The 21,943-nt window shown below is 40.8% G+C and overlaps 1 protein-coding gene across 1 annotated transcript in view; it reads left to right on the forward strand.

The window, feature by feature from the left end:
- Nucleotides 1-21,943, forward strand: part of LOC139209198 (SLIT-ROBO Rho GTPase-activating protein 3-like) — a 32,238-nt gene that overhangs the window by 2,945 nt on the left and 7,350 nt on the right. The window contains exons 2-13 of the mRNA XM_070838831.1: nt 4,290-4,485; nt 9,042-9,204; nt 10,889-10,951; nt 13,361-13,552; nt 13,855-13,983; nt 14,100-14,321; nt 14,468-14,569; nt 16,324-16,521; nt 16,620-16,704; nt 18,042-18,069; nt 19,661-19,763; nt 21,049-21,109. Of these exons, the coding sequence (XP_070694932.1) occupies nt 4,290-4,485; nt 9,042-9,204; nt 10,889-10,951; nt 13,361-13,552; nt 13,855-13,983; nt 14,100-14,321; nt 14,468-14,569; nt 16,324-16,521; nt 16,620-16,704; nt 18,042-18,069; nt 19,661-19,763; nt 21,049-21,109 (1,542 nt within the window). The remainder of the gene's footprint in view (nt 1-4,289; nt 4,486-9,041; nt 9,205-10,888; nt 10,952-13,360; nt 13,553-13,854; nt 13,984-14,099; nt 14,322-14,467; nt 14,570-16,323; nt 16,522-16,619; nt 16,705-18,041; nt 18,070-19,660; nt 19,764-21,048; nt 21,110-21,943) is intronic.

Consider the following 21,943-nt stretch of genomic DNA (forward strand, 5'->3'; position numbering starts at 1 on the left):
GTCATTTAGTCATTATCAGCAGCTACATTTGTGCTTTTTTGTGACCAGTACATGACCTGTTTCTTAAAGCTTAATGTTTTCTTTTCATAGTGTTTGTTAAGTTAAACTAATATTTTTCCTTGTAAAGAGTGTAGCTGACCAGCCTGAGGTATCTCTAAGCTTCCCGCTGATCCCGAAACCAAAACACAAGGAAATGAGGGGATGCCCTTCATCATGCATCATACTGTACTAGCTCTAGGCCACATTATCTTTAATGCCATTTGATCTGTTTGCAGCCGAGCCATTTTGGTCTCATGCACAAATTGCTCTAATAGGGTATATTGTGAACTGTTTATTATTAAGTTTTGCTGTTGCTAAGGGAACATGGCAATGAGTTTGGCAAAAGAGTTTGTGCAACAGTCGCCCTAAAACATTTTAAAAAATGACTGAAATTGAAAAGCTTGTAAGGTTTGTTACATTTGTGACATTTAGCACACTGGCTTTGTCACAAACTGCCACTAAGTTACCAAGCAGTGTCTCACTACAGGCACTCTTACCGCCACCATATTCACTGCGGAGATGCATTCCATGAGGAGAGTGTAGACACACCCCTCTGGTTATATTCATCATAAAAAAAGAATGCTTAGACTGATACCATCTTGAAATGTCAGGATTGCTTTACGACAGTAAAATAATACCTGATTTTCCAGTGTCTTAGTAACATGTATGATAAACTGTTGACAGATTCAAATCCACAGTTGAGCGATATAAAATTTAAAGAGAAGCTGCTTGGAATTCAGCCCACGACATCCTGGATTTTCCTGTCCTGTGGTTGCACAAATAAGGATGCCTTTCTTAGTTAGAGATATTCGTACGGAGAGAGAGAGAGAAACGGGGAAAGAGGAAGAAATGTGAACTCAAGCAAATACACTGTAAAGGCATACCATAGCCATTACTGCATTCGGAAGACAAGTGTTCACAGAACACAGCCTTGATTTGTACCAAATTATGTCAACGTGTCAGTCTGGGTTAGGCCACATGTGACTAGCCACGCATGTCTAACTGCAGACGCAGCCCCGGAGACTGCTACTGGCCATTGCAATTGCAGTGCTAGGCTAATTTGAGCAGGATACTGTGGTGACAAGGACTCCTCACTATGTGATATTTGGTGCTCTCTGTTGCAGCAGTACAGGAGGCTAACTGGCAATCCTGCAAGGCAACAGTGACCAATAGTTTTTCACTATTTCATTACACTGTCTGTCAGAGATCCAGACATGTAGCCACTGCAAAATGTTTGATCTTGGTGAATGGACATGGTTTGTCCATCTGAATCTGCAGGGTTAATAGAGGAGGTCGAGGTGTCATAACAGCTGAGCTCGGGCAGGTATCGTCCTCTTCTAAGGTGTAAACCTTCACACATGACTAAACAATGTGGGTGGTGTAAATGATGTTTCAATTGAGGGACATTCTGTATTTGGATGGCTTGATTTTAGTTTTATGTATTTGAAAACTCTACGACCAGGATCTTTCTGGTCAATTACAACAAGATTGGTAACTTGAGCATCTAGAGAAGTTCTTTCCTTCATTTTGTCCTCCTTTAGTGTTACCCTCAAGTCTCTGGAAGCAATTAATTTCTCCTCAAAGTGCTTGTTAAAGTCACCAGAACAGAGCAGGATGTTAACCCATATGGGTAAGGAGAAAAATAAACATTACAAAAGGGTAAAGTCCTATTAGTGAAATTCCCACAAGCCTTTGGGTGTGGAATATTGTATTCATTTTGGCTAAATCCACTGTTCCCAGGCAGGGAACCTAGAGCAGCGCATGACTGTATTTCATTGAAGGACACCTGTACTCTTTTGTCATCAATAAAAAGATAGAAGCGAGACTGCATTCAGCTTTTGTAGCTCACTTCTCTGCATATTATTCACTTGAACTCCTTGCCAGCTTCCTCGTAATTATGTATTACCCTGCAAAGCCTTGAATCATTCATCGAATGTAGTGCAGTATTGCTCATTCCCTAGTAACAGTTTAAGCTCTAAAAATAACAGGAGAGCGAATGCAAATATCATGAGTCTATTTGATGTCTCTCTGATAAAATTATGCCGTTAAATCCATTTTAATCTGCTCATTATATTGTCTGCTCGTTCTTTTACGCTGTGACTGTATGATTACAAATGATTAAAGTCACCCAGGCCAACAAACTGTGTTGCTAACTGGTCTATTTTAACACAGGAGCACATCACAGAGAAATGTCGTTCTATTTTGAACATGATTGCTAACTCGTTCATCAGCACAGGCTGTTTTATTGAGTATTTCAAAGCGGAGAAAGTTGCCCTTGTCCTTGGCCGTTATGCTAAGCAGAATGACTGCTGCGACTGTCAGAACGGGGAACTGGCCTGCTCGCATTGAGATGCCTCCAGAGGCATGTAACCAGGCAACTGGGCAACTATGGGGACCAGGAGGGGTGCTTTTCCAAACGGCAAGGAACTACATATTTACTCTGTCTTCCTTGTCCTTGCTCTTTCATTCACATTTTCACTCACACTCGCAGACGACAGGGGAGACATTTTTGAAATCCTTTCATTGTAGATACAGAAACAGCATTTAGTAGTGAACAAAGGGGCTTTTTCCTCTGCTCGGCCATCTTTTCCATTGATAAATTTCTAGTGCGTTCCTGCACAGCAATCATGTGCATGGTTGAAACAGTCTGTCATAATGGAATCTTCAGCCACCTCAGTGTTCCTCAGCTGCTTCTAATTGTCCTGAAGAGAGAGGAGCTTTGTTTATTCCGTGTGTGTGTGCGTGTGTGTGTGTGTGCGCGCAGTAGTCCACAGATGTGAGTTCACCAGTAGTTACTAGTGTAGTTCAGCATGATGCAGCTACACTAACTTCAGTTGCTCTCTGACAGATTTGTTGTAATGTCGGGGGTTTTGATAAGCCTGAGCAGGAATTTAAAATACTTATTTACTTACTTAGAAAAATAATGATAATGTATTCTTATGGTGTTATTGCTCTACACATTTTTGTCAAACAAATTGATGATTTTGAACAAGCTATGATTTTAAAAATGTGTTTGTATGATATAAATGAAGAGCTTGGTGTCATGTAGTGCATAACAATGAGATATTTCAGATATTATATTTACACATTTGCAATATTGTGACACAGACATTGTGGAAAATATCCTGATAGCGATGTCAACCACGTCAGTTGGCTCCGGGGCTGTGATATGATTTATGGTTCGTCTGTAGCCACACATTCAGCAGCCACTTAGCTGCTGGATTTATGACAGCCTCGTATATGGATGAAATAAAGTGTTATTTGTATTTCCTTTTCAGTGTTAATGTGAGACTGTAAAAGTGATTTTATGACTCCGGCGGACGTTTTTATCACCTGAAATACCAGAAGTGTTTAGTAACAGCCACCTGCTAATACAAGCTGCCCAACAGAGAGTCTGTGTATATTTATCCCCAACCATTTTGAAAATCATAGATGAATTACCTATAACCTTAACACTTTTTCAGGACTGAATACAGATAATTCAACTCAACTTTACTTAAACTGAACATACTGTCTGTTTATCTCAACGTGCATGCAACAAACAGGAAATACTGTATGTTCCAAATGTTGCATTTGTGTCGCAATGCTGTATTTCAATGTCAAGGATTTAATTTTGAAACTATGAAGCTATTTTTAAATGCCATATCGACCATATTTTAAAAATTTAAACCAAAACACAATTTTTCCTCATTCTCAGACTATGAATAGGAGCAGCAAGCTTCCAAACCTCATAAACAGAAAACCACAGCGATCTTGTAATCGAAAGAATGCCTCCAATTTGTTTTTTTTTTTCTCAAGACAAACTTCTCTGAAGGCTCGCTCAGCACAATGCATTTTGAGAAGCTGACCTATTTTATATTTTCCGTGCTGTCTGCTGCAATCATCAGACATGCATCTCATATGCACGTGTGCTACCCCAGCATTTAGACACCCCCACGCTCCCTCCCTCCCACTCCACACACTCACACACATGCACACACATATTCCTACACACACACACACCAGACAAATGCACTTTGACATGCAGTTTTATCCAATTATGATGACTTTGTTATTTCATTAGTGCTTGAGCTTGACCGTATCCTCACACATTTGTATTTGCTACATCGTGTGCTCTGCTCAATCCACTGCTGAATGATTGTGTGTTAAATGTTGACCTACAGCAGGCAGAAATGAGGCCCAGCATGTAAGCCCACTCCCCCAGAGATGCTTTATTTATTCTTAAGGTGGTCTTCCTTTTTGATATGCAGAAATCCGTAACCAGCTGGTGGAGCAGTTCCGTTGTCTGGAACAGCAGTCTGAGTCCCGGCTGCAGCTGCTGCAGGACCTGCAGGAGTTCTTCCGTCGAAAGGCCGAGCTCCAGCTTGAGTACTCCAGGGGCCTGGACAAACTGGCCGAGCGCTATTCCTCCAAGATCCGCACCTCCAGAGAGCACCAGCACTTCAAGTGAGTCTCACCACTGCCTGTCTGCTAAGCACCGGAACGTCTGTATCCAATGTGTTGGACTGATAAATAACTGTTACATAATTCATACTGACCACTGGCACGGCACAGAGATTGAAACAGGGAAAGAGGAAGACAGAGGAGGGATAAGCAACAAAAAGGAGAGGAGGGATAAAAGCAGAAGAAATGACCTGAAATGAAGCCAGGGCCAAGGAAGCTCAAGGCCTCAGGCTGCTCTGTTTCTCCCAACTAGGTCAGACACCCCCCCCCACCACCACCACCACCACCACCCTGCTTTTCTATGTGGCTGTCATTTCATTTCCATTTAACTTCACGCTTCTACCCAAATACCCAAATTTTCTCAACTTCAGTTCATAATCTTCAGTTAGGAGTCAGAAGAAAAAAAACAATATGGGGTATTTCAGCCAGATTGGCTTTTTAATCGTTTTAAAATATTTCTGTAGGGGAGATCTGTGGTCATGAAACAAACATCCCTTGCAGCATGTTGATAAATTGCTGCTTGGATGCTCTGACCAGCCTGCAGCTCGCTTTGACTTTTAGATCATTCTCTAACTGTATATGCTGCCCATGTGCGTGTTGATTGATATGAATCAGTGGTCATAAATAAGAGGAAACGAATGATCAGAAGTAATATGAATAATTAACGTTAGTCCAATTAAAATCTTAAACGAAAAAACTGGCTCTTCACCTTGGAAATGGCCCCATTAAGGCTGCCAAATGTGGTTGGAAGCTCCTGATAACCCAAAAAATGGAATCTGACTGAAGATGGATTTGTCAATTAAAATCAGTTTGAAGAATCTGCTCTTTTCTAATACCCATTGTAGTAGTACTGAATTAATAGTGCAGGAAACTGAACTTTATAAAACACTGCAGTACAGATGGTATAATTGATTCCTAGGCAGTTGCGCACCCTTTCTCGTGACCTGGCTGTGTCAGTCATGTGTAACAAACATGTTGGTTTATTCAGGAGAGGTCTTTCCATCTCTCTTTCACTCTCTTTGGCCAATTGGACGTAAAGCATAATCGTGGCGGATAGCTCCCGTCACTGGGACATTGATAAATGGAGCGTTCCCTCAAAGGGAGACCCCTGTATGAGACTCGCAATGCATGACTTCTCTCTTCACCCTGCTGTCCCAGATTCTCCCCTGTCACATTAAATGGTCATCATTATATCTCTCTGTCAAAGGCTAGATTCATACTCACAGACTACAATGGACTGACTAAGTCTCTATCATTAATAATCCCAAGGCGGGCTTCTCTTCTGGAGATTCAGACCCGTCTCTTGTTTATTTATTTTTTTTATTAACGGCAAAACCAGTGAGCACTGCCCTTCTTTCTTATCCGTGACCCTACCAGATTTTCATTTCTGGTGTCAGATCTAATAAAAGGGCTGGCAGGAGATTGCCAGGGAACGTTTTCAAAACCCTCTGTAATTGAGTGGAGTGCAGCAAAAATGTGATTAGATGATTGACAATATATTCAACATGTTTTCCAATAGTTAATACACGTGTATGTGTTTGGATTGACAGTTTCCTAAAGTTCTGCATTTTACATAATGATGCGGAGATCTTGTTGTGAAACGGGTATCGTTCGTACTTTATGTACGCTGTCGGGTAGGAAACCTCTTTCTGTCATCTTCCATGAACAGTTCTGCATCAACTACTTTGTGTCCTGAATACTACAGTCTCATCCTTATTCAAGAGTAGCCAACAGCCAAAGATTTACAGTCAGGTTCCTGGCATCCCATGTACAGGATCAAACACCTGCTCTGCTTGAAAGGAGGGCCTATAGGGATGGCGTGTTCGTGTTCTTTATCAAAGTGTTGGAGGATGAAAAGAAAAGCAGAGAGAAGTTGCTGATGCCCAACACTGTGGATTACCTTTAGCATCACGAATGCAGGTTTTTTTTTAACTTGCAGACACAGGATTTTTCAGTTTGATGACCTCTGATACGTTGATAAGTTTGTGCTACTTTTTGAACACCATTCATCCAGACAGAAGAGAGAAACTAAACTATACAACCATCACTAAGCGTGAGAACATCTACAGTAATGGCCAAGAATGTGAAACTACAAATGTGGCATTTAGACCTGGAACATAGACGGATAATGTACATATAAGAACAATAGTTCATATGTGAACTGTCTGAATGTGCTTTGAACTGCTGAAACATTTCATCAAAGAAACATGTAGTTAAACACATCAGTGCAACTCAACAGATTTTGGTATTGAATTTGGTACTGTATGTATGCAGGGAGGGAGCTACAACGGGCTCCTTATCATCTCTCTTCTTTGTCATAGTGCGGAGGCTAGCATTAGCTGGAGATTAGAGTGAGCTTCACCAAGACAGGAAAACAGTTATAACTCACTTCAAGGAAAATGAAAGCATGAATAAGTCTTTGCTAGTGTAAAAAAGATCAAAGTTTTGAAGCTGTTGGCAGAAAACAAATCAGGGCTGCTTATTCAATGTGAGTCAAAAATAGCTACTGCGTTTCTGACTCGAGCCACAGTCTGAGATGCTGCTTTGGATCAATTTTACAGCAGATGATTTGCAGTGACTCCAATTTATTAGACATTTTATTTATTACTATTATTAATAGTAGTAGTAGTAGGAGTATTAGTGATTTCTGACAAGCTGTCAGAAATAGAAATTCTACATTTTTAGTTTAGAAGACTAGTGGTGCAAAGATGCAGATGACTTTTGAAAAGAATTTTGGCTCTAGCTGTTTTCCAGATAATTGTGAAAACTTGTTTATTACAACATCACCTTGAAGTCAAGAAGTGTCATTTTGTTTGACTGAGTAGTGGGTGGAATTTGCAAGCCACCTGCCAATGTTTGGTCTTTGGGTTTTTGCTGCATGAATACTTGAGGAGAAAGAGGAGGAGGAGGAGGAGGAGGAGGAGGAAGAGGAAGAAGATCATCAGCCAACGTTGCTGCTTGGACCCCTACTGAATATGCATGATCTCACCAGCACATACAGAATGATTAAAGACTCAGAATATAACATTGAGCTTCTTTGCACCTGAAATAGCAATGAAGAATGTAGAATTACTTCTGATCATTCCCTAATAACTGCTGTATTTTAAGGTGTACGGGGTCGGAACCAGAAAGAGTAAATTCGCTATTAAAATGATTATTTCACATCCAGGGATCCATTGGTCATCTCTGTACATTGATGCATTTTCTACAACCCTATTTTCACTGTTTTTTGTTCCATATTTCTGAATTGTTGCACCATTTCTGTTCTTATGGCTTAGGGATGTGTAAACCTGCAGCGCTCTGCCACAAGTACCACTTCCTGCAACTTGATAGTGTTGTACAAAACTATTTGGCAGGCAGCTTCCAATGTGTCAGATTGCTAATATCTGGAGAGGTATTTATGTTGGCAATTCTAGCCCACTAACCATTTGTGAAAAGCAATAGGCTACATCAAAGTTATTGCACCACCTTATCGCTCATCTTTTAGTGCACTTTTCTTGAGTTCAGGACATTGTTGCAGGAGTTTTGTTCTGAATTGTGTCAAAATAAGGAGGGGCGGGCAGCCTTAAGCAAGTTATACTTACAAGTTACAAGAGACATAATGGTATTTAGTATGACATGTAAGAGTGTTGATAGTAGAGTGTTGCGTAGTTCTCAATTAGAGATAATTGTGGCAGCTTTGGTCTACAAACGAAAGCAGCTCATTACTCTTCCTTTAGCTACTGATTGTTGGTGTGATATGATAAAAGGCTCTGTGGGTGCACGTCAGCAGAGATGGCTATCAGGGAGTGAACCGCCTTTTGAATGTTCTCTATCAACAAAGACACACAAGTGTGTTAAAATTATTCATCTTAACTTCACTCGTGTCCTTTTGTCAAAAAAAATCTGATTTTGGACTGGATGCCGACACAGGTCAGCTACCAGCCAACAGGAAAGGGTGTCTTGACTTTACGCACAGTTTTTGCAAAGGTTGTGAACAAAAAGTTATATGACGCAGCATTTTTCTATTGTAGTTACAATTGTTGGAGGTCATAAAAACAGTTAAATGCTCTCTAAGGACAAAAGATGAAGACAAACAAAGTCTTTGGTGTGAGTATAATTGAACTCACATGCTCCCTTGAACAAGGAAGCAAATGCAGTCAGCATGCCGTGTGTATGTGTATGTGTGTGTGTGTGTGTGTGTGTGTGCAGCTGCCTCCTTTTTTGCCGATTCCTCGCCACATATGCAGTGACCCTTTGATCTATAAAACCCCTGTAAAGCCCCAGAGCTGGTACCAATGGATCAAATGGAAGGCCTTTGCAGTCCGTAAGACAGTCTTCGCCTTGTTTTGTTTTTAAATACACTGACATGATAACTACCAAAGCCTGATTACCAAGAGTTTAACTACTCATGCAACAATTGGCACATTTTGTCCTTTAGCTGCTTTGTTCAGTTTGTTAGAAACAATAATGTTGTAGTTGGATTAGTTTTATTAGTTGTATTAGCAAGGCAGCTTTGTAGAAATTGGTTATTGAAACCGATCGGTCATGTTGTGAAAACTCTTCCTTGGCTGTTTCAGGAAGGACCAGAATCTCCTTTCCACTGTGAACTGCTGGTATTTGGTCTTGGAACAGACCAGAAGGGAGAGCAGAGACCACGCCACTCTCAGCGACATCTACAACAACAACGTCATTGTCCGTCTGGCACACGTGGGCGAGGATGTCATCAGACTTTTCAAAAAGGTCAGAATCGGAATTAAATGGATGAGGGCACGTAACCCCGACCATTACTAACGCGCACAGTCACACAGCTAATCTGCTCAAACTTGCATGACTGATGCCCACAGCTGAGACATTGACGCCACTCCAACAAAAATATGCAATAATATGTTTAAATGTATAAGGACGCACTGTACATTATTCCCTCTGGGGGCGAATCTAAGAAAGTTCTGACTCTGATTAGGTTCACTATGTCATTATCTCTTGTTGTGACGAATGACGTTTAATCAGTATTTCAATTACAATCTATCTTTTGCAGACATGGTTCTCCCAGCTATTTTATTGCTTCCTTTCAAGTAATTAAGTTGATGCGCAGTAGACCATTCCCCCCCATCACTGAGGTTTTACCAACCTTAGAATGTCAACAGTAAAGATTAACATGGCTGGAGAGAGATTTCAGCTCTCTTTTTAGCCTCCCTCATTCATCATGTGTATTGTCACTCTCAACATCATGCTCATTTTGCTCCCTGTTTAGATCACTAACCTTTTTTTTACGGTCTTTACACCTCATCACTCTTGTCACCCATACTTCTACTCATTTCATTTCAAACCAGTTTCACATTAAGTGGGACTCATTCAGTAACTTGCAGAGAGAATTAGAATTAACGTGTTTCTTATGTTTAGAATGTGAACGTCATCAGATCCCTCTTGCGTAACACTATTGGTCTTTGTTATGCTCTCACATCTCTTAGGAATATTCTTAATGTATGTTGTGTGTGAGAGTAGCACAGTGACTGTGGATCAGGGGCTGTGATGAACAGTGTGCCCTTGGGATCTTAGATCAGTATTGTTAGACAGCCGCAGGAGTCTGCAGTAATTTATGCCCTCTAGGGGGCTCTGCACTGTCACGATGGGAGCCTGAATGAGAATGCAATGGCTTTGGGCCAGCACAAAGAGGAGCACAAATAACCGCCTACAGAAAAAAACTGTCTCCCTCTGCAAGAAGTTAGTTAAAATTGTGACAAAGTTCTCCAAAACAATAATCCTGTTATGGTGTAGCGTCCTGGTTCAGCTGCAGTGCAGTCTCACTGCTAATGAATTACACATGTAGGGAAGGGAGTGAATCAGCTCTGGCGTTTCTAAAGTCAAAGTTTAAATGTACTGAATGTGCTGTAATTTAATTCTTGTCACATGTGAAAACGCAAGGTTGCTGTTTTGACAAGTGGTCCCTGAGAGGTGGGGAAAAAACAGGATTGATTGGGCTAAGCGTTGCTCCATATCCCCTCAACAGGATTTCCAGAGTCACTCTCCGCTGGCCCCATTCCTCCTCTTGGACCATAAGCCCTGTCATGGGACATGTCCAATTCATCATAGGCTCTTAGCCCCTGTAACTGAGCTGAAACTGTGACACAACTCCTTTGGAAATGTTCTGCAGTTACTGCACTGTTCTATTTTTGTCTGCATGTGCACTTTGGGCATTGTATTAGATCTTTTCTGGTGCAGAATAATGACAGCATTTCAATGCCTGCTGACATCCCTCACAGACAAAGTATAACTGGCACAGCGACTTTCACTTCTGGGAAAGCAATTCTATTAAACACTGCAGTTTTTAGTCTTAGACGTTTTAATACCTGCCTTCATTTGTCCTTCATTTATACACACAATTGTTGTCATGTTTGAAACTATCGCATGTGTTTCTCTTTTACAGAGCAAAGACATCGGAGTGCAGATGCATGAAGAGTTAGTGAAGGTCACCAATGAGCTCTACACAGTGAGTTAAACAAATATCATTGCCCCTTCGTGCCTCACCAATCATCGTCTATACCAGCCTGCCTGTTTTGCCTTTTCCCCTATGTTAGCTGTCTGTGGCTCATCAACCCTGAGCCCGAGCTTTTTTCACACCTGAACCTCTAACCTGTGGAGCAGCTGGCCTGACACTGCGTGCAGCAGATATGCCTTATCAGCAGTGCATCCTCTAACAGGTCATTTCTTCCTTCTCCTGAGCTTGTGAAAGGAGAAAATTTGCATTCTTCCTCTCATTGTGAATTTCTACATCAGTTGAAGGGGAGAGCGTTCTTGCCCCTGGCTGTGCTTCAAGCAGACTCAGCAGTCTGCGTCGCAGAGGTGCACTCTGCTCACAGCAAACATGAGCTGCTGTTGTATCTTCAGCAAATGTTACATGTAATCGCACACATCTGTTTGTGTGTTGGTCACAGTTGTCACAGTTGTCTATTGTTGCATGTTGTACTGTACATACAGGACCCTGAGACACTCCATGTGGAAACACGTGTGCACACATGACAAAACATACAGAAATGGTCTGTGTGGCAGTGAAATGAGAGAACAGCTGTGTTCAGTGCTGATGCCTCTTCATTTGGCTGATGAAAATGAACTGATGCAGTGATATCATCTGCGGCATGTGGGACGCAGTGCAACAAACACACCACAGTGCTTCCTTCTGGGTCTTACTACTCTAATGCTAATCTGCAAAAAGAAGCAGTTGATGTGCTCATATAAAAGTCGTTTAAACGTGAATTTACCAGGAGTGCATGTATCTTTAGGCAAGCAGGGGAACTGCAGGTTGTAAAATTAAACATCCAACATCTCATCTATCATATCATATCCACAACTCAGGCCTAAAATGCCTATAAGTAAGTAAATTTACTTACTAATTAAGTCACACCTAGATACCTCATATACCTCATAGAATACCTCATATTGTTAATCTCACTAGCTTTCACCTTATGTTGTATGGAATTAAATTTCCTGACAGATAAATAAATCAAAAAAAGACCATATATGTCTCAAACACACTTATTTTAACGCACTCCTATTCTGCCTAATTATTATTAATTACTAATTTTATGAAACTCCACCTTTGGCACGCCTTGAATGTTTTTGGGTAAATACTGTAAGTGATCGATCAAAGATAATTAAAAAACTTTGGGGTCGCAATCAATTTTACCTCACTATGATAAATGTGTCTTGAGTGAAAGACCAAACTTTAATTTCACAAACTAAAACTAAAATTTCACCAAAGGTAAGCTGTCTCTGTACTGATTTTAAAGTGAAATATTCAATGTCTGATTTGATTCTCTTTAAAAAAAAAAAAAAAAAGAACAGTGAGGAAAGACAAATAAAACTACTACTACTACTATTACTCAGTGTAGGATTTAGCAAATTGCTGCAATGTGTTTTGTGTTTGTTTAGACAAGTAGCTTATAAAAGAGATAAGATGGAAAAACATTTTTAAAAGGATGTGTAGGAAAAATTTGAAGCAGAAATGCTTGCACGATCTAAACCACATGACAAATATTCTCACATGTAATATTATATGCCACGTTGCTGCTTTACTCTTATTGATTTTTTTCTCTCTCATATTCATGCATTATTAAATGCCAGTCTGCAGCTCCCACACACTGCATAAGGAATTGCAGTATTCCTCGCAAACATTTGTGGCTTAAGTGAAACCTGTATAATTAGTTTATTCTTCCTGATATGAGTTAATGTAAAATAAGGTTTGGGTTTGTCTTTGTCAGCCTGCAGGGTTCTGCTATTGATCTGCTGCTGGCTTTTTTGTTGAAATCAAGTAGGGAAGAAGAGATGGTTGCTCACTGTCACGTTGTAACCTCCTTCCTCCCCTGCTGATCGATCTCACTGTCCTTTGCACATTTGCTACAGTCGGGGTTGCTAGGTAACGAGAACTTGAGAGTGAGTGATGGAGAAGCAGATGTTGTCTAATAGCGCTGTTGATTCAGGGTTACTAGTTCTCTTTACAAAACACCGCATAACTTGAATCTGTTCAATTTGCTCTAAAGCAAACTGAACGGTAGGAGTGTTCAAACACAAAAATGTAGACGGGTGCTTCCATCATTGAACACCTTCACATCAGGTAAGAGGTGTCAATCAAAATGTGACGCTCCCTTGAACAGGATGAGTAAGCTACACTCCCAAATGTTTATGAGGGTACTGAAAATAAGGGTTAAATGAGTTCATATGTAACAGGATCATATACACTTTGAGCTGGGAAACATTTCTAGTAATTAACCATATCATACCATACATACATGATTATATGCTCAAAAAATTGCTAATCTGCACACATCCTTTTTTTTTTAATAAGTTCTTGCGAAGCCCTTGGCACTGAGTAGAGTTTGACATGAGATGTATGTTGTTACAGGTGATGAAGACTTACCACATGTACCACACGGAGAGTCTAAGTGCTGAGAGCAAGCTGAAGGACGCAGAGAAGCAGGAAGAGAAGCACATTGGCAAGGCCAATGACATTGGTTCCAGCCTTCTGCGGTACGGCCATGATGAACGTCCACACCGACGGAGCTCTGTCAAGAAGATGGAGAAAATGAAGGAGAAGGTCTGTTCTGCCTGGCTGGTTTTTATGTGAAGTGTTGTACTGTATATGCTTTGCAGTATATCCAAACTCAAGTACAAATAATCTTCAAATGCACTTGTAATGATGTTCTTGAATTTCACCAGTTGCTATTTGCACAAATGACAGCGGAAAAGGGAGTTAAAGCTACAAGGAGCCCATCCCTACATTACATATATTGACTGATTATATAAGAATCAGATTGATGTAGTAATGTGTTCTTTGAATACATTAGTAATCCATTTTACATCCTGCATCGATGGGACTCTCTTTCTCTCTCTCCCTAGAGACAAGCCAAGTACTTTGAAAACAAGCTGAAGTGCACAAAGGCTCGGAACGACTATCTTCTCAATCTGGCAGCAACCAATTCCCTGGTGGCCAAATACTACATCCACGATGTCTCAGACATGATAGATGTAAGTTACTGAAAAGAAAGAAAGAAAAAAATATCTTTTAGTCACAGTGCTTAACTCATAAGTTCCAGGACTTTTATTGGTTTGAAATTGCTGTATGTTTTACTCCTTGTCCTCAGTGTTGCGACTTAGGTTACCATGCGAGCCTGGCACGCACCTTGAGAACCTACCTGTCTGCGGAGTATAGTCTGGAGACTTCTCGCCACGAGGGTCTGGACTTGCTGGAGGGAGCAGTAGATGCCATGGACATCAGAGGAGACAAGCTGAAGTTTATGGACACGCACAGCCAGATCTTCTGCCCTCCAGCACGCTTTGACTATCAGCCACACATGGGGGACGAGGTGAGTCACCAGAGAATAGGGCAATAAGAATCGTTTATGCCTAAGTTGTATTTCTTGACACAAAGTGCATCCCGCTGTGTTTGCTGTTATTTTGCTGTTATTGTTGTATAATCCTCCTGGTGAAGTTCTTTCTTCCCTAATCCCAGGTGTGTCAGGTGAGCGCGCAGCAGCCTGTCCAGACAGAGCTCTTGATGCGCCACCACCAGCTGCAGTCTCGCCTGGCCACGCTGAAGATAGAAAACGAAGAGGTGAGAGTAAACACAAGTCTCAGAGGGTTGACGGTAGCCACTGTCAGCGTTAAATTTCAAAATTAAGCAAGCTCACTGCAAGTGTTCTACACGAAGTAACGTTGTTTCCCGCTGACTCAGACGAGGACATATGGCTAAATCTAATGAGTCATATGATATTATCATGCTCATTAAATCATTTTTGGACTCTTTAGTGGATAATAATTCATATACAGTAAACACGGGGTCCCCTCCCCTTGTGATCTATTTAGCAAGTAGATGGTGGCCTAAAACCATACACACATTGTATGCTGCAGAGTAACACTGTGTGCACATAGTGGTCTGAGTTGCTGAGTGAAATTTCAAAAAAGCTGAAATCATTGCTTATCACATGGTTATTGCAAACAGTTGTGGCAGGAAATGGCTGTCTTATCGTTTCAGTCAAGTGCGACCACATGTAGCAGACCAGGAAGATGTCTGTAAAGATGCTTTGCTGCTGCATCTCTACCTGAGGATAGTCCGTAACAGTTGCACTAACACTAACACTGCAACACAGTGTTAACAGCCATCAGGGTCTTTTTAGGAAGTGTTTCTACTGATCTGATATTTTGGGTTTTTATTTATTTATTTTTTTTACAGGGAACTCAATAGTTAACATATTACACCTTGTTTGTTTTATCTGTTACAACTAAAAATTATTTAGTGTAAAGCTGAGAAGTTGTGGTTTTACTGGAAGTTTTTATAGTTTATTATGCAGTGATTATGAATATAACTGGTGAGCTTTAACGGTGCTGGAAAGCACTTTTGTTACCTTTGGACAGAGCCAGGCTTGCTGATTCCAGTAGTAATGCTAAACTAAGCTAACTGGCTACTGGTGGTAGCTTCATATTTATCATAATGGCGTGGGGGTGGTATGAATCTTCTCATTCATCTCTCAGGAGAAAAGTGAATATGCACTTTTTGTGATGTGTGATATGTTGAACTTTTCCTTGTAAGAAGAAAAACACTTAATTTAAAAGGTTGCTTCTCTCTGAGGACCATCTCAGTGACAGATAATGTCTATCATGTTATGAACTACCATTTCTACAGTTTAGCATTCATCAAAGGACTGTCGTACTTATTGCACTTGAGGCGTTTTAATACCTCCTTTGGTATTACTATATTTTAAACTGACATTTCTGTCACACCAACATGTAACAGCAACCAACCAGTCTTTAGGACTGTCACCTTGCATTTATGTTCATCTTTAATCTGACACTGACCTCTGGGGTCGTCTCTCATCCATTCCTCTGCCTCCAATGGGGGGCCACTCCAGCATGGGCATCACCAAGGCCACTGTGACTCACTCAGACCCATTTAAAGGTTACCTGGGCGTGTATATGTGTGTCAGTGCTCTGTCTGTTATGAATATGGAAATGCGCACTCCCTTCCTGTCTGCCTCACATGGGAGGAATATAGTTAATCTTTCATGTCACGATGCTTCATGCTAGGAAGCTAATTACTCTGCTGTTTACGGTTTGTCAGTCAACGTGCTGTGAAAATCGCCTGCAGTGTTATAATCTTAGACTGTGCTGGCTTGTTTACACCATGCAGGTTGTTTGTGACTCTGGGACGTATTTGAAAGTATGTACATTGGGTGTGATTACAATATTCTTTGTTGATTTTATGTGTATAACTCACTTTATAGATTTTTAAAAATACATATAATATATATATATATATTTTTTTAGTGTGGATCTTGTTAGAATTAAAGTCACATGTTTCATTTGTGTCAGGTGAGGAAGACTCTTGACGCCACCATGCAGACCCTTCAGGACATGCTCACCGTGGAGGACTTTGATGTTTCAGAGGCCTTCCAGCACAGCCAATCTACAGAGTCAGTCAAATCAGCCTCCTCTGACTCTTACATGAGCAAGGCAAACATCACTAAGAGACGAGCCAATCAGCAGGAGACCGAGGGCTTCTACTTCACTGTGAGTTGAGAGCACAGAGGTACTGCAGCATGGAGCACGTACGGTCTAACAAAAAATAATCCCATCGCTTTTTGTGTTTTCATCCATTTCACCTGCAGAAATACAAGGAGTACTTGAATGGCAGCAATCTCATTGTCAAACTGCAGGCCAAGCATGACCTTCTGAAGCAGACGCTAGGAGAAGGTAAGACTTATCACTATCTCTGCCAGCTGTATCCTGGAGGGAAAAGCACCCGTCAGTACTAGAATAAGAGTTCTCTAGCCTTTAGGGCCTCGCAGATGGTGTCAGAAGGAATTCCTAACAAATCAATTTTATCAACAAACATTCATACTGAATTTGTCAAATTTATGCTGAACTTGTCTGACCATTTTTGGACCAAAGACAAGGACAATAGCTAAAAAGAACCCCTTGCTTTACTTTGCTAGAAGGCTATGATATGCCATAGTCTGTTCATGTATTTAAGGCACATGAACCTGAGTGTGATTAAATGTTGTTAATCTTACCAATGTTTTGCTGCTTCAAAATCTTGGTTAAATATAAATATTGGTTAGTGGTATATTCCAGTTTTTCAGACTTGTGGATTTATACGTAGCTCATGCTATATATAGTCAGTGGGTCTTTGGAGTGTATTTGGTTGAATTTGATTGATCATAAAAAAAAACAAAACTTTGAGTTTAGACAACACACAAGAAAAAAAGAACTATTTTATGCTCAAGCTGGACCTACCAAAGCACTGATTTTACCTAAAAAAACAGAATACATAATTGTGTTTATTCTGAAGTCGTCATTCACTTGACAGCTTGACATCTTTTGGACGAAAAGAAGCTCACAGGGTAGAAAAAAGAGAGGAAAAAAACCCTGGGCTAGTAGTACTGTACTTGAAGAATATGTCATACTATATATACACACACACACACCTCATATTAAACATGCATCACCCTCAGCCAAGAGTGAATATGATTGCATATGTTCCATGTCATTGTGTTTTTACTTCAGATGTCTGCTTTAGGGTTGGAATTACGTGTGTCTGACATAAAGTAGGATTGTGCTGGAAGCTGCTTTACACATGACGGGATCCTTAAACAAACCTTTCTGATAGACTGATCAAAGTGAGGCCTTAATTTCTTAGCGTACAGTGAGGTGTGTGTGTGTGCATATGTGGTGCAAATATCATGAAATCATCACACTGTACAAATCAGCTCCCACAACCTCCCACTCTTGTTGCCCCTGGATACATTTTCACTTTGCAGAGCGAGTAGACAGGCCATCCCCTTCTGGGGCTCTTGTGCCGTTTCTAGGGCGACCGCTGAATGACCGCTGCCTGGCGGAGAGTCAAATGCAGCCATGGCGCTCAACCCATTGAGCCTGGCTGAATAGAATCCCGTTTTCTCATAACACCCCTTTCCGTCTCCATCTGCTAGCCCTGTATAGTCAGTCAGCACTCAACCGTACAAAACTTCTGTGATTGTAAAAGTGGTGTATACTAATTTAGTCTCTTTCTCTGCTATTTTTCCTTTTAGGGGAGAGGGCTGAATATGGAACAACAAGGTAAGATGTCCAGTGACAAGAGGGTGAATAAAGTAGGCGATGATGTGTAAAATCCTTCCTGTGTCCCTGGATGAGGCAGGAATGAGATCACAGTATGGGAATAGGAGTGTACTCTCAACTTGTGTTTAACAAAGGGCTTGATCCTAATTAGGGAGGGAGGGAGGTGCTCAGAGCGGCTCTTTTAATCTATAAAAATATGTTATGGCTATGAAATGAAATGCCAGTGAGATGGATAATACCCTGCTGCTGTACAATTCAGCATGAGCAGAAAATGAACAAATATTGACAAGGCAGACTCATGACTAATTGAAAACAAGGGTTTGACTTTTATCTATTGTGATCAATGGTACATTTTGTTAAATGCAGTAAAATCTTCATCTCTATTTGTGTGTCATGATTCTGTCATTATCACCGACTTTGATAAAGTTTACTACAGCAATGCTGTAATGGACAGTTTAAAGGAATAGTTTCACATTTGAGGAATTGTGCTTTTTCGTGTACTTGCCAAGAGTTAAATGAGAGGATCAGTATCACTCCAGTGATTCTACTCTAAATATGATGCTACCGCTAACAGTATGCTAACCGGATCCTTCAGTGTACCACACATTAATGAACACACACATATATGTGCTTATGCACCCACCATAAGTGTTTTCACTGGGATGGAGGATAATTATTACATAGTACACCTACAGAGCCTTACAATACAATGGGTACCATGAACACAACATTTTTGTTGCCGGGTACTTTTTTACGAAGGAAGGAGGAAGCCCCCTGGAGCTCTTTAGAAAAGATCGTCTTTCTCTTTGGCATGACAGCTGGCTGTTAGCATCCTGACAGATTCTGTCAGAAAGAGCCATCAGTGTCACATCTCTCCAATGGCTCAGAGTTGAATTCAATCGCGTGGCGCATTGTTTGTTTTTATACTTGTTTAGGTCATAATCATGGGACAGAACATGATAAACATCTATGTAAACACTGAAAACAAGCATAGTATTATAATTAGTATTTTAATTGGTCTTTTTGCTAAGCTGAGCTAACCGATTATTAGCTGTAGCTTTATATTTACTGAAAGAAGAGGTAACGGCTGCAAACACCTGCTCCATGCCACAAAAGTTTGATAATGACACGCGTCACAATGAAACGAAATGAAACCTCGCCTATATTTACACATCATGCACACCACTGCCAACTTTGATGAAGGCAGGTGTGGTTAACCATCCAAACCTCCCAGGGTGGTAAACATCCAAAAATAATTAACAATTCAATAGAAAATAATAATGTGGTACATAGAGAAAGACGGCAATACAAAGGCCAGCACTTTGCACCTAATTGATGTGCTCTCCATCAATTTTGTAGCTTCATATTTAGCATTTGAGAGTGATATTGATTTTCTCATCTAAGAAAATTATTAAACTATTCCTGTTGAATTTAAAACGTTGTTTTTTTTGTAGGTTCAAATTACTGTGGTAAAAACATGGCATCAGAATCATTTTAGAAAAATGTCAGTGTTGTGATGTGTAGTTATACCAATTGCATTATTATTCTTATTTACCATGTACCAACCATACACCCCCCACCATCTCCCCAGGCCCCCCACTCTTCCCCCTAAACCCCAGAGAATGCGGAAGTCTAGACCTCGCTCCATTTTTAACCGTAAGCTGTTTAACGGCAATATGGAGGCCTTCATTCAGGTATTAGCCCATCTGTGCTCTTTGTCTCTGCGTGAGCTCAGCTGTCTCGCTAGCAGTCCTTGGGGGTTCTCTTGCCTTTGCCCACTCTTTTACCCAGACGTTGGCTCACTCATGCACTGACTTTCCTCTTGCTCATTGCCTTGTCCTCACAGTCATGCAATTTAGGAAAGGTTAAGACCAATTAAACAAGTTCCAGAGATGGTTTGAATTCCATAAGCAGTGCACTGGTGCAGGGTTTGCTTTTAACATTCTTCGTCCTATGAGCGCCAGCCTCCAGACGCTGAATTAATTTGGCCTCATGAATGTCAGTTGGCCGTGCACCAGCCATGTTAGGCTATGCAAATAAACACATGGCCACATCCACTCTAATGCTCAATCAAACAGGGGCAGGCAGACAGAGTGTGTCTTAACGGCATTTGAGATGCACACTGGAATTCAGTAGATCCACAGAGAAATTTAGAAAACATCTTTAGCTTTAAGAGTGCTGATTGCTAAAACACAAGTAATTCAATGACACCTTGGGTTTCAAGAGATTGCGATGGGCATTAGTCACTATATTGTGACATTTTAAGGAAAAAAAAAATTTAATCAATAAATTGAGAAAATAATGGGCAGATTAATGGATAATTAGAATAATTACTTAGCTGCAGCCCTAGAATTGAGCCTGTAGTTGCTTTTTGTAGCCCCCACCCCCATCCTCTCCGGTAGCACTCTCCCTCCCACACACTTCCCCGCCGAGCCATGTCCTCATGTCTCACACCCCACAAGGCACTGATGCTTTGGCTATTCTCTCAGGCCAGGCCTCCTCTTTTTCTCTCTTTGTACGATCTGTCTCTCTCACTAACCTGTTGTGGTTGTTGTTGCCTCTCTTCCACTGTCTACGTGCCTTACTGCTCTCTGCCCAGGGGAAGACGGAATGTCCGTGCCAGGAGTCAGGTACTCTGTCTTGAAGCAGGGCGGGTTCATCGCACTGTCTTCAGTATGCTAACCAACATTTCTGTGCCTCTGTCCTGTTGGCATCCCTGTGAAGATACTGTAGTAATAGTAACATGTGCAAGCACCAACACAATTTTTCTCTGCTTATTATTGTTCTACACACATAACAGCAGATATTTAAAAAGTCATTAAATGATTAACAATGTTCTCTCAACTCTGTGAAGTTAATTCATTTGAGGGGCTGCCTCTATAAGCTTCTGATGATAACACCCTTCTGGCATGGCTATTTGTTTTCTTTTATTATCTGTGCACTGGCTTCTAATATTGATCACTTGACTCCGTCCGGTAGGACTCAGGGCAGCCTATACCAGTGGTGGTTGAGAGCTGTGTTCGATACATCAATCTGTATGGTAGGTTCCTGTTGTCTTCATATGTTGTCTTTCCACTGTGCTTTCTCATAATCTGTTTCCCTCTTCTTAAGTGCATTTTTGTTATGAAAATTATTAACGAGCTGTTTCAGGGAATCAGTATACAGTATACAGTGCTGTATATGTTTGCATTGTCCTAGAAATGTATTAAACAAAGCATAGCTACTATCTACCATAATTTTAATTGAGATATCTGAGACTGGAAAAGTATTTAGTCTGAAAAGAGTCCCTTTTCACCACAGTCATTGTTTGAGGAACTCAGAAACGTCGAAACGTGAGGTACCAGAGAATAAACTATTACCTCAACCACTGTTCCTGATGCCAAAAAAGTCCAGTAGTCTTTTCTTATGGCCCAGAAACACAGACTTAGCTGCTACAACTTTGCAGCTTCATTCACACAATAAACAAGCACTGTGTGCCACTATCAATATTAGGGCGGAGGGTTGATACAACACAATGACTTTGTGTTTTTTGCTGATGTATGAAATGTTTCGAAAGTCGCCATCATGTTGTTGCTGTCTGCTTAAAGTAGTCTCGGTGGTTCCTCGGATACAGTAGAAACACAAACAAAAATGGACGCCATGTTCTTGTTTTAGCTACAATGGCTCCATTGTTGTGGAGCAATTTGGCCAAAAAGAATGGATGATGATGATTGTGATGATGATGATGATTGCCATAGTATTTTTTACTCAGTTTCATCCAGTAATGACTAAAACCTATACCTTATATCCTATAAAGGGGCCAGAAAAAAAAACAACAAATCTACTGAAAATGTCAACGAAGACCTTAATGACCAATTAGTGGAGAAATCATCTG

This window comes from Pempheris klunzingeri, chromosome 2 (genome assembly GCF_042242105.1).
Source record: "Pempheris klunzingeri isolate RE-2024b chromosome 2, fPemKlu1.hap1, whole genome shotgun sequence".
Classification (NCBI taxonomy): Eukaryota; Metazoa; Chordata; class Actinopteri; order Acropomatiformes; family Pempheridae; genus Pempheris; species Pempheris klunzingeri.